Source organism: Perna viridis, chromosome 7 (assembly GCF_037379345.1).
Source record: "Perna viridis isolate PV_CMFRI_1.1 ecotype Kerala chromosome 7, ASM3737934v1, whole genome shotgun sequence".
Lineage (NCBI taxonomy): Eukaryota > Metazoa > Mollusca > Bivalvia > Mytilida > Mytilidae > Perna > Perna viridis.
In genome coordinates, this window is record NC_142451.1 from 43,178,499 (window position 1) to 43,192,850 (window position 14,352).

The following is a 14,352-nucleotide window of genomic DNA, read 5'->3' on the forward strand; positions in this document are numbered from 1 at the left end:
TTCCTTCTTTTTGATCAGATCAGCTAATAATAAGAATGAAGAAGTGGTCATCAAATAGAGGATCACAATTTGTTTCCAATGGAATACTGACCGTTTGTTGAAAAACGAGTCCACCACGCTGGACAAATATAAATGTTATTAAAAAATTCCAGCATTTTGAAACATCCTCTTCCGTATATTTGGAAGATGATTTGGAATTGTTTTTACAAAGGAAATTTGTTTAGGAATCTCTACAAAGAATTATATATTTGTATCTAGTTGTACCGTCTTTACTGCTATTATTTCCTACATCTGCCTCTGATGATAAACATTCGATGTAATACGTTTTACAGACAAAAACAATATTGTTTTGGGCTTTGTCTGCTGGTACGACAACATATTTGTCATGTAAAGTAGAAATGTTTTTCCTAAATCGCGTCTTTAAACATTGATGTAGCATCGACACTCATTGACCTACTTAAAACTTCCATACATTTCAAAATTAAAGACCTCACAGCCATTACCCACTCTGACAGAGAATCATTGTCTTCTTTTTTTCGTTTAATCCATTTCTTGCGTAGTTCTCCACAGCATTCATATGAACTTTAGAATTATCATTATTCAAGATGCTTTTGTATGAAAGGAAGAAGACCATCATGCATCTTAGGTGATGTATATTGGCGATGACCACGACTCCTTATCTGTCTTGGATTTTTGTCAAATAAATATATCACATTTATGTTATTGTTATATTGTTATATTGTCTTGAAAGGTTTCCTATACTGTTGCTGTTGTTTTGCATCCGTAAGGTACTGCAGTATCTATTCTATGTTTCCCTGCGATAGCTTTTTACTTAGGATAGGACTGTTCATTGGATAGTATTTCTTTTTCAAGAATAAGAACTTTCATTGAGAGGTTTGAATGATCCTGTTAATTAAAATGTTGAAAAGCTGTCTGGAATTTGGTAATATTAATACCCGTACGATCAATGCACATTCGTTTATTTAATCGTTCTTGTGTTTCACCAACATATACTAGAACGCATAAGTTGCTTTCTTATTCGTAGATTAAGTTCGTCAATTTACAACTTAAGTCGTTATGATTTCCGGGAACTTTGAATTCGAACAAACAGTCAATTAAGATCCTGAAGAGAAGACTTGAATCAAGTGACGTAGCAATGAATAACGTCTATAAGCAATCAACATACCACACAAGATAACACACCGTAGTTCTTATAAATGAGAAAGGAACAGGATCAAAATTAAGTACAAGTGCATACAAAACTATCTAACATTGTATACAACGGAATGGATAAACAATAGGACAAAATCGCCTTATTTGATGATGAATCGTCAAAGCAATCCATTCAAAACAACGTTACGAAATCAGCTGCAAGTAGCAATGTCATCAATAGCTCAACGAAGCAGCATCCACCACATCCTCTATATCAACATCCGCCGTTTCCGACCGCCACAAACTTTACATCATAATTTACCAATATTACCACGGCCTTATCCTTTATACCAGCCTCTGCCATGTTTAGCAGTTTTCCGTTGGCAACCTTGGAATGTTATCCAGACTCAGCAGCCACCAACACATTTTTTAAGCTACAGGAACCTCAACCAGACACTACAGTAACAGAAAAGGCAGGTGTCAACAACAGAGTTCATTCTTGCCAATTACATCCTTCAACTGCAAACATGCGGACCAGTTTTGAACAAACAATATTACTTCAGAAACATTGGCTCTTCGAATCACAACTACACCTAATCGGCCAACTTCATGAACAAATAAATTCCACAGACAACGAAGAAGATAAGAGCAATCCACTAATGCCAACCTGAATGGCAAGAGGATACGGAGGAATGGCAATAATGTGGCGTAAGGAAATTGACCATATTAAGATTTTAAACCATAGCCTAGAAACAATATATAGAGATCAAGAAAAACAACAACAGTACAGTACAGCTCGCGGCATAGTCTGATAAATAATTGGCATACCTCATATCTGGCATCCAATGACAGGAACAAGACCCCATTGAATTTCCCCAGCATCACATGCTTCCAACATACAACAGGAAATGACTAATTAACTGAACAAGTTCATGTACATATTAGTGGTTTTACCTGAACAGTTAATTTCATGAACGGGTAACTGACCTCAGTATTTTAGAATTAGTATATAAGTAGAATAAATTAAAACTAAGTTTGTTTTTTTTTAATTTACGGTTCGAAATTTTTAAGTATGTGTAATTAAAATTTCAAAGACAATTAGTTCTTAGAGAATTTGTAGATAAATTAGTGTATTTACCATTGTTTTGATTAAACATACAGGCCTTTCATTAAAAGGTAGTAGTAGGTACTTTTGCCCTTCTAAGCTACTGAAAGGTACCTCCAGAATTTTTTTAATTTCTTATAGTTTTATAAAAGAAAATGATAAAAAGTACCTTCTAAAAAAAGAAACGGTACCTAAATTGCAAAAAAAAAAAACAAAAACAAATACAAATAAACATAATGAAACCCAAAGCTGAACATACATGTATATGTAGAACTCTTTGATAAGTTTTGGCATTTTGATATAAAACTGAATTGTATTATTACATATCTGTGACAATTTATATATTTATTATTTATCATTTTGATTTTTTTTTTTAATTTGTTTGAAGTTTAATTAATTATTTTTGAAAATCATAATTAGGAAACTATATTTTGTGTTCTCAGTTGTATGAACACGCTTTTTGTTGCTTTATGATTTAAAACCAGAATTCATTTGAGATGTAGTTATTTTGTTACTGACACTGGGATTTTTGTTTGCAAATTAAAGTAACAACAAAAAATTAAAGTTAAAATTGATTTATAACAATGGAAATCTTCATATATAACAGCACACAAAGATTCCCATATTAAAAGTTTTTATTTACATTTTTAAAGGTTCTTTTACATTGAATATACCATTTATGATAAAACACCTCTACAAAACTTTAAGTTGCTACACCTAATTACAATTTGATTTCAATTAAAATCAAAAGTTAACATTGAAATAATATGTGTTATAGAAAGTAAATACGTGTATGGTATTGTTTATCTGTTAAAAATCTATGTGACATTGTGATAACGATAAACAATTAACATATCATTTATATTTTTATTTTAAAGTTTTTACTATAAAAGGCTATAATATACATCTATCTTTTTTCCTCTAAAATATATAATGTTTCTGAGTGACACTGATTTGTAATATAACAAAATCTGTGAAGGCATACCAGGTATTGGAGGTATGCCAGGTATTTATCAGACTATGCTGTGACCTGTACCGTACTTTACTTTTAGTGTTAGTATATCTTCTAGCAAAATGAAGGAAAAAAACATCTGACAGAATATCAAGAGACAAATGTTCAGCTGTATGAACTTAATGGAGAAAACCATAGAATCATCATCGGAGGAGATATTAACGAAGATCTAAACCAAACCAATGTGTTACGGACTTAAGAAAAGAATGCGAATTGAATTTGTAAAAACAGCAAAAAACACTGGTGTATTCTTTTGGGAAGCATCCGAAATAGACCTTTTGTCGACATAACTTAATGGTAGAAGAATATAGCGACAAAAAATTTCCTAGTACAGCAATCAACCAACAGCAATATCAGAGAAGAGGAAATCGACAAGGCAATACTATCCTTCAATAAAGGGAAATCACCAGACAATCACAGACTGACAATAGAATACATACTGTTTGCAAATCAAAGAATCCAAGGACTGCTCGTTATATTAATTGGCAAGATATTTGAACTAGGCTATATACCAGTATCAATTAAAATTGGTTTGCTAACACCTATATTTAAGAATAAAGTATCGAAACAATAAGCCACTTGTTACAGATCGTCCGGTCATAGCAAAAATGATAGATGCCATTCTAAAAATCGTACTCCGAAATACATTTTGGCAATTCAAAACAAACATTAACGTGGTTTTAATAAGGCGAGATTGTCTCCGATAAACTTCGCGTTACCAGTGGAAAAAGCCTATAGAGAATCATAAAAGCCGAATTTGATATCGTTATACATAGCCATATGATGAGAAAAGCATTCATAGCTGGTATTAACAACAAACATTGGATCCTGATAAAGGACTTTGACGATAACGCTCAAAGCTCCGTAAAGTAGTAATGGAACATTTCCAAACCGTACAGAATAAGTACAAACCTGTGCAAGCTGTATATAATGTATATCAACCAGATACTCGACCAATATGAGGCATTCGGCTAAGGATATAGAATAGGAAACATTAGCACTAATGGTACAGCGCGTGCCGATGACATTGTGTGAATTAGCGCACAGGAAGACTATACACAAAGATATTTATTAAGTAATTATAATTGGCTAACGTTCGAATATTAGCCTAAATATGATCAAAACTGCCAATACAATACAAAATACAAAAGTGCACCAATACGGGATTTGCCGTCCAATACGGTATTTAGCCGTCCAATACCGCTTTTACCCGTCCAATATGTCATATTGGCCTGGTTGAAATCCATATTGGCTTAGGCTAATATGACGTATTGGACTAATTAGTCATTAAGGAAGAATTGCGTAAGCTTTTCCGTATTGGTTGAGTCAAAATTAATGTTCCTCGGCTAGCAATATATTAGACGACTTTGCCTATGCCTCGGTCCAATGTGGCTAGCCTCGGACCAATAACGAAGCAGATATGGAAAACTTACGCAATAATACTTCAATACGACCTACAATTATGCCTACATGGAAGGCTATCAGTCACAGACAAAAAGGGTGTCGTAATAAACATACTACCAAAACCCTTAAAACGAAATGTGCTTTCATCAGAACAAGAATACACTTGAATATCCACAAAAATGCCCGTAGTAGACAAATCCATACATCTTGGGATTATAAGAAAACAATTTCTGAAAAACAATATGGATATAAACGTTGAAGAAAACATAAAAAGCAAAGAGAAGTGCCTGTTCATCTAGCTTCATTTAGCAAGATATAAGGAATTTTGTGTCACAGTGTCCAATGTATACCAGGAGTCACATAAAAAAAAATATTATTTTATCCATCGCTCGACCAAATTCTTCAAAAGACCATGCAGCGTGCTCTTACATTTTAATGACAAAACTGTTTTCACCAAATCAAACTATGATATGATTTATCAAAATAGGACCAAAAATCAAGAATTTTAATTTTAAAGTGAGTGTCAGAACAGTGTTTTACCTTTTAACCAAACGTTTTTTTAGAAATGATGAACTTTTATTCATGTCAACATACCGTGGCATATTGCCAGATATTCATATTTAAAATAAAAGAATATGGATCTTTTAATATCTTTTACGAGTGACACTGTTGATAATGAGCACAATGGAAAAGGGCTTATTCTTTCGGTGAAGGGACCAGTGTATACATAGACAGGCGGCAAGCTACACATTATCTTTAGAAGAGAAACAAATAAAGGGACGAAAATTAAATAGGACGAATTCAATAGATTGTCGATGTAAACTTCCGGTTGGAAAAATGACAGACCTGTCGGGTCTGTTGTGCAGCTTCTTCTTAGTTTTGGTAAGAGTTTTGGCAAAACAGTCTTTAACTTATTTCAGTAAAATATACATGATATCACCTTACATACGTCCTGTTACTCACATTAGGAAAAATCAGTTATTTAGTGGAGAATACACGTTAGAATGCCACGTGTACTAGCTGACTCGGGTTGGGTGCTCAAGTCACAGAATGAGGGCAACACCCAATTTCTGGTACTAATCTTTAACCCATTTCGCAATAAAAGTAAATTGTGAATTATTAATTAATAATTAAGGGGATATCTGAATGTATTTTGAACATACTTCCTATCTCCTGTACTATCCACAACTTGTGTGAAGGATTAAGGAATAGCCTCAATAGGGGTGCAGGACGTTTTGTAACCTGGTCGTCTTGTACCAGGTTGTTTCGTACCTCAGTTGAGACGTTTTGTACCTAGGTAAATTTCAAAGTGGGATGTTTCGTACCTGGGTTATATCACACAGAGACATTTCATACCTATTGTTCAACATACAGCATTGTTATTTTTTAGAGGGTCCTTATAGATTACTACGTTAATGTTCGCTCCTTCGCAGTTATTTTCTGTCAAATTATCACTTACCTTTAAGATTCATCTAAATGATTTGAATAATATGACCGTAGCCAGTGCAGTTTGAAAACTTAAAGGTTAGCAGATATATTAAAGCAAAATGCATTTTATGTTTCAGACAATAGATATTATTTGTGTATTGTTGCAATTCATTTTTTTTTCGAAGTTACAAAAGTGGTCAAAATAAACAAAGTTGTGAAAAATCTGATAGATATTCACCTCTGGTGTTGTCTGAAACATAAAATGCATTAAGATTTCATATATCTAGGTGCATTTACCCTTTAAAAGTTTTCACCTTGTACTGGCTTATCTGTACTCAAGTTTTGGAGGTGTAAACATGGCTATATTTTTCATGTGATATTTTTTTAATTCGCTTAAAGATGATCTCAATATTGAAGTAATACTAAAATGTTCAGTCTTATGAATATACGGTAAATTTGTTTTTTGGAGCGTGTCTCTTGATTGCTAATTACATCGGGTATTGGTATCAGTTGATTGTTTAATACATTCTATACCTAACATATATGTTCAAATTTGCTTATAATGCTGATTAAATGGTTCAATATATCTAATAAACATGACCATGTCATCACAATCTTGCCTCATGTCGGGAAGAGTTTGCCCAGGTACGAAACATCTCACTATGAAATTTAACCCAGGTACGAAACATTCCACTTCGAAATTTACCTGATACGAAACGTCTCAATTGAGGTACCAAACGACCAGGTTACGAAACGTCTAGCACTCAAGGAATAGTCTAAATTATTATGCCTTCTTCAAGACAGTCTTGGAGGGCTAATTTTTATTTTACTTGGTCCCCTCCCTTCACAAATGTCAGATTTAAAAATGCTTCAGCGAACAGTGTGATTAACTAGACTACCCTATTGCTAGTCCAAATGATTTTGCTGTCTTGGGAAGCATTTTTTTTAGAATTTTGGTTAAGGGGGGTACACAGCACCTAAAGCCAGGAAATAACTGTAAAAATCAGCTTAACATTTGATATCAAATTCAAAGCATCTTAGTGACCAAAAGTTTTGTTGATGAAGCTACAATATGTTCACTGAAATGAAATAATTCCCATAAAACATGTTAAAATTTCTTGAAATTTATATATTTTGCTTCTTTTTTCAAAGTAAACCACAGAATGAAATTTAAAGAAGCCAAATAAATTTTAGAGAAGATGTTAGATACCCCCTTGAATGAGAGATTTAAAAAAAAAAGCTCAGCCTTTTGTCATGATCATCTGGACTACACTTTTGCCTTTCCGGTTTGTATTGAATTCCCTAGCACCATGAATTTCATTCTGGAAAAATGTTCGAGTTTTCCTGGATCATACATGTGAACCTACCGGCAGTAGTTCAATTCTACTGGAATTAAAACCTTCCTACCATTCTACTGTTGAAACAGAAAATCTACCGCTTTCTGAACATTATGCTGTAAACAAATTTTGTATGCCATTTTTTTATTTACTGAACGAAAAAAATGGAGAAGATCGAATAACGACATTTCCGGTTGATCTCAGATAGACAGGTGAATATGTTTATTACTGTTAATTAGGGTCATAAACAGTAATTTAGAGCTTTAGTGTTTATCGATGAGACGTAATTTGAAAGATGTCACGTGTGATGATTATATAACAACAAGAGATGATTGACAGTTACCAAAATTTTAGTGGCACACGCTTAAATGATTAAACAATTTATTACTGACGATTGGGACTGGTGTAATATTGATGTGGGACATGACCTTTTAATGGTTAAGGAAACGTTGACCATGTATTCACTGAAAATCAAATTGACTCGAAGTATGTCTTGTTTTTTTTATCCAAGTTAATGGAGGAACTAAGTGAATTTTTCTATTTGGAGCACTCTCATGATCATCAACCGTCAATAAAAATGCCAAAACGTAATATTTCATCTTCAGCATTTCCTGCCAAGAAAGCATAGTACTGTTCCAATTTCAAATTCAATGCTGAGTGGAAGTCAAAGTTAAAGTGGTGCAAAGCCAGCAATGACTAATTTTGAAATGAAATCATTTTGATGCATATTTATGCAATTGTAGCAATTGCACGTAGTGACATTTTTAAATGAAAATTATTTAATAAATAGTAGATATTTATATTTATGCTGTTCTTGTTATGTAAATATATGTAAATACAATCATTAAAACGTCCAAGTTATACTCCATCAAAAAGGTCTTTCCAACTATTCAAGTAGAGTATTCAGCATTTTTTCTCATGGAAACAGACTTAATACAAGGTTTTCCATAAGTTTCTTACATATTTGATTTGTTATGCCTCCAATTTTCAAACCAAATCTCCAGCTGAAAAATGACAAATCTCCAGTTTTGAAGGAATGACTTTATCACATGTATGCTGGATGAAATTTGCAGCATTTACTACATTGTGTATTAGGGATCCAGTAGTCAGCTAAATCAGAAAATACAAAATGTAGTTTCAGACACTTCATCCTAAAATGATTATAAGAAAGTAAAAATGTATATCATTTGCATTTCAATTTTGATTATATTAAAATGTTTAGACCCAAGTAAAATGCAATATTCAATGCCTGCTATATTTTAGACAAGGAATATTTATAATATATCCACTCTGTAGAAAAAATGTTACATAGTACTACTACTTCTACATAAAGTATTTCTACTTTTCAACAGTAATTTGAGATTTTTCAAACGTTCTTCTCTAATCATGATTAAAAATCATATTACAATGTATGAGTGGTATACTTTTTTCATACATTTTGTAGATTAAAATTTTTTCTCAACATCTATATATTGTGAATGTAAATAAAATAAAATTCAAATGAAAACTGTCAACACAGAGCATCAAGGGAGTGGTACCTAAATGACACCTTGTGATTTATACATATGTATAAGACAATATAATAGAATACATGTACTTCACAGTTCACTGAGGAGATATTCAGGAAGCATCCAGTTTGACCCAGACAATGACTAAGACTGTTCTGAAGTTGCAATGTAAATGTTAATGGACTGTCTAACACATGTACATTGTAGTGCAATTTGTGAAACTTTTTTATTCAAAATAAAATTTCACTAGCCAGCAAAAAGTCAAGTCCAGAGTAGACTGAAGAGGAGAGGAAAACTATGACACAGTTGAACAAATCAATCCACGAGTTCATGATGATAACCAAAAACTTCTGTAGTGATGACTTCAATCTTGTAGCTACAAAATCTTTTCCAGAAGTCTAATTGTACAAATGTAAGAAATCTAGCATGATACAAAATGTTTGCCTGGTTACAGCAAGCTCTGGCATTATGTATGAGCTGTGATAGGAAAACTCCATATAAAAACTAAACATACATCGTAGTTGAAAATACATGCATATACAAATGTAACTAATCAACACTGGTTTATTATAATATTGTTCAAAATAAAACTATATGCAATAATTTATTATGTATTATTCATAATGTTTGATCAACCTTGCCCTGTTAGCTTACATAAATATCTCCAGAAAACAGTATCAGAAAGATTAATATATCATTAAATTGCCATGTATTTGAAATGTAATCGAAACTATTTAAAAAAAAACTATTTTTTCCAAAAGTATTTAAATACTTTTAAATACTTGTAATTGAAAATTCCTTCAATTACAAATATTTTGCCATTACTTCCAGAAATCTATATAATTGTAATTAAGTGCAATCCTTAAACTTGAATATGACATGTCAAGTTGGCAAAAATATTAAGGAATAAGCAGAAGTGTCCAGGGTTATAACAATAGTAGTGGGTCAAAAAAGTATCAGTTGCCACCTATGTAAGTATTCAATAACTACCACTACTTAAATGGAGTTTTTACTTACATGTACCTTTGACAAGTTGACAAATGGAGGTTTTTCACACTCATGTAGTGGTAGTGTGCCTTAAGGCATCAAAGTGTTAAGTAACTGTCTTTGTAAGAATCATGCAAAATCTGAAATATGTGATACACTTCAAAAAAGGCTACATATTTTTATTTGTGTAATTAAGTTGTTTTATGGGTCTATACTATGAAATGTGTAATTATTCATTCAAATCTGCCTGCTCTTAGGAGATATTAACATTGAAAATACAGTAGATTCTATTGTATTTGAGCGCCATTTACAAATTTAATTTTGAAATCTACAGTGCATTCTATATAATTTATATCTCCTAAGAACACGAGTTATATGAAAAACCACATGTTTAAAAAAACTTTATTTCTGTTTACTATGACATTTCAAACAAAATATCAAAAATAAAAATATGTAGGTTTTTTACCCATGAATCACATTTTGCATGATCCTTAGCTGGAGTGCTACTTAAGTCTTATGTTATAGTCTGTATTGTATAATATAATTGAAATTTTGAAAAGTAATTTTATAGTTGTCTTCTCTGTAACATGAACATGTACATGTAGAACTTACACATGTATAATTAAAATCTCTTTCTGATTCGAAAAATGAGAGTGAAATCAATTTTAAGGAGATAGACCTAGGGTATGGGACATAACTCTTACAAATCATTGGAACGTTTATATTCACCATTTTACATCAGTCTCATGTAAGCTTCATAGTAATTTGGACGGATTTCATTCCGTTTCAAAGGACATCTTTGATGATATTGAATACGATAAAAACATATCACTGATTACAAGAGTTATGTCCCTTACCCTAGGTCTACATCCTTAAGTGCTTTTCTTCATCAGAATGACACAAATAACATATACTAATGTAATTCTGGTAGGTTTAAGAAATGTTTCTTGTTCATGTTTATGTAGTTAATATTCATATACATTGTAATGTAACAACATATATGTTTTACTTGCAGTTATATTTTGATGAAATACGAGCGAGTCTCCTATCAGTAGAAGAGTGTAAATCTTTAGGATTTGCCCCAAATTTAGTATGTTCTCAATGCAATGAGTTAGACCAATTTAACCTCTCACAGCTTACAGAGTCCTGCAACAATTGTTGCCAAAAAGATGGAGAAGATGATAATACACTTAAAGTAAGTCAAATTTCTTACATGTATTAAAGTGAAACCTAACTATAAACATACATTGATATATAAATTTGTGAATGTCAGTCTTTGCAGGAAAAAATGTATTTTTACCAGCAAAAAAAATTTATCATTTCTCCAGGGTCAAAAGGTCAATGAGTGGCCATTCTGAAACTGGGTTGTAGTGTGAATTTGTGTATTGTTATGAAAATTAAAGAAGGGATTGTGTAACATTGCACAAAAAGATGGTTGTTTCTTGATAAATTGAAGTCACATGGAGCATTGTTTATTTCACATAAAAATATATATATCAATTCAAAAAAAAAGTTTTTCGCTTTTTGACAAATGGTAAAACAAGTATATGTTTTTGTGTGTACCTTTTTTTATGTTAGTAGATCAGTATTTTGTTTTTATTTTGGAAGTTACTTAAATTTTTCTTTTTTCAATTGTAGGTTTTTCCATATGCTGAACTCCATGTATGTGGATGAAAATTGGGGCGGTACCCACAAGTGCAAGGTAAGCTTTTTTTGCTTATGAATTTGTTTAATTAAGAATTGGCTATGATAAAAATTTTGTCTATTGAAAAATAACATTAAATTTCCTTGTGCATATTGTTTATTGCTCAAAGTGCAATAAACAAAATATGCACATGGAAAATTTGTTATTTTTCAATAAACAAAATTTTTATCATAGCCAATTCTTATAAATAAACTTTAAAACATATGTTTATCTTTAAACATGAGAAAAGTAGCCCTGAATTTGACTGAATAGGGGCATGTCAATATTTTTTTTATCCATTGAGATATAACAAAATTATTTTAACCAATCTGATTGCAGTATTTATCTCAAATTAATTTATTAAAAATTGTTTCAGACCATTATACATGTAAGTGCCTAGTAAAATATTTTGTATATAAGCAGTAATAATGAATTGATTTTTTTTAAAGTGCAAAACAGGTTATACCAAAAGAAAAAAAATCTGGAAATAGCTTGTGTTTGGTTCTAATATGGGTTACCATTTTCTGCATAATAGCTGCTGTCAATAGCAGCAGCATGAGAACAGGAACTAGCAAAGTTTTTATGTACAGATGTATAATAATAATCTTCTAAATAATGTAGTAATTACTGGAAAGAAATCCCAATTCATTTGACTAAATTCTTTATTAAAACATTAATAAAAAAAAAAAAAAAAGAATTGATGAAATAAATTTTTTTGCCTTGGTATTAGGAAACAAATACAGCATGTTAGCCTTTCAAAACTACACACAATTTAGAGGCTAGATTTTTATAAGACATGAATTTGGTGTACATGTTTGCAAATGTTTGTTCATGTAAAAAATCTAAAGGCTTCACCTTTTCATTTTGTGTACATGTAGATTACCCTGTAAAGATGACAAATACTTTATCTTGCAGCATTTGTGAAGAGTGACCGCCCTAACCAGTTCCCTGGACTAACTATCCATTATGTCCGCGGAGCAGACCCAATAATTAAATTATTGGATGAGAGCAAATCTGTAGTAGAAACTCTCGGAATAGATAAATGGGACACTGATGCAGTGGAAGCCTTTTTCAATGAGAGACTAAAGAAATAAGATAATTGTTGGAGTAGTTGAGAGTATGGTTGTTTTCTCCTTTGATGTAAATTTTATAGTGTTATGATATATTGTTGGTTAGCTTTTAATTTTTTCATATTCAACCAGGGATTATTGTGAGAAAACTATATAGAAGTTAATCCACAAATGACACCTGTGTGGCAGTCTCATTCACAATGACATAATTACTTTATCAAAATTATTTTTATATTCCCTAAATACCAGTTCTTGATACATTAAGGTTGACTTTCATTTTTTGAGATTCAAGTACCTACATTTATTGTCGAAAGAAAATGCGTATTTAGACAATTTTTGTAGCATCGTAAACTACTGCAAACACATTAATTTTCGCTGTTGCTAATTTCCATGGATTCTATCGAGTAAGCATATTCTTGGATTCAAAAAATAATTGGCGTTATATAGTGTCAAAAATCAATTTTTTGTGTATTATTTTCCACAGGTTTCTGTCCACTGTTAAAATAGTGAGAATTGGTATGTTGACAGTATTTTTTTTTTCAATTTTCTGTGGAATGAAATCTTTCTGATACATATATTTGTTTAGGTACATACATGTAAGACCTTAAAATACAATCATGTTTTAGTTAGAGAAAATGGATGGTGTGTGGTATGGTGAAATTGTTGTGTGAAAGAAAAATTGAATTGGAAGAACTTCTTTAGAGATAAGTTTGTGGGATGAAGCAGTGCATTTAATTAAGACAAATTTTTTACACATACAAAGATTGTGACATATTGATTATTAAGGAAACAAAGAAAGTTGAGTGCCTTCAGTTATTCCCATGAACTTGTTTCCAGATTAGTTCATTTAATTCTATATCAGTATGGTGTGTGGACAAACAAGAATTAGAAATTAATGTACAAATGTGTATGCATACATATGTCTCAAAACCATTTTGTAACCAAATTTAAACATTTTTAAAGGTGCCTAGTGCTACACAAGCATAAATTTAGAATCAGTTTAACATTTAAGTATTTTTTGCTGACCTCTATAAATGAAAGCTTGACAAAAAAGCCATGATTAGGCTTGTCAAACTGGATGTGGTAGTGTGTTTCAAATTGTCCTTAAAAGTCATTTTTGATTCTGATTTTTTGCTATTGAAATAAAAAAATGTACTATATTCACTTTCGTTTTAATTTCTGCATGAGTAGATGCATTATTCAACAGGTCATGGGTGTTTGATGATTTGGCCCTATATACTTGTTCACTCTGGGTTGTTTAGCATGAGTGGTTTCACACTATGATTAATATACACAGAACATGATATACTGAACTATGTCATATAAATAATTCATTATAAAATAAATAAATAACTGTCAAATAAATTGAGCAAGGTTATTTGTGTATAAAGTAGTCTACTTTAAAATCCTTATATAACCATACTTTAAATATCCTTGCTTACATTATATAAATGATATGAAAAAGAGAAATGTACTGCTAATGAGAAGAAGAAACTTTCAGCTTGAACTCCACTTGTATTCAATACCTGTTAATTGTTGTAAGCACAAAAAAAGTTTATATATATATATATATATATGAAAAATTACTTCAATGTAATAATTTGATGACATAGGTAATTTGCCGTCAATGCTGCAACTAAGACTGATCACAAAAAAATTGACAAA

The 14,352-nt window shown here is 31.4% G+C and overlaps 1 protein-coding gene across 1 annotated transcript; it reads left to right on the forward strand.

Annotated features, from left to right (window-relative positions):
• The first annotated feature begins 5,477 nt into the window (after positions 1-5,477).
• Positions 5,478-13,847, forward strand: LOC148612807 (selenoprotein F-like). Its single transcript, XM_088594554.1, has 4 exons — positions 5,478-5,555; positions 10,949-11,128; positions 11,572-11,635; positions 12,533-13,847. Exons 1-4 carry the CDS (start codon positions 5,511-5,513, stop codon positions 12,709-12,711), a joined length of 468 nt encoding a protein of 155 aa, XP_088450680.1. The 5' UTR covers positions 5,478-5,510; the 3' UTR covers positions 12,712-13,847.
• Positions 13,848-14,352: the final 505 nt, after the last annotated feature.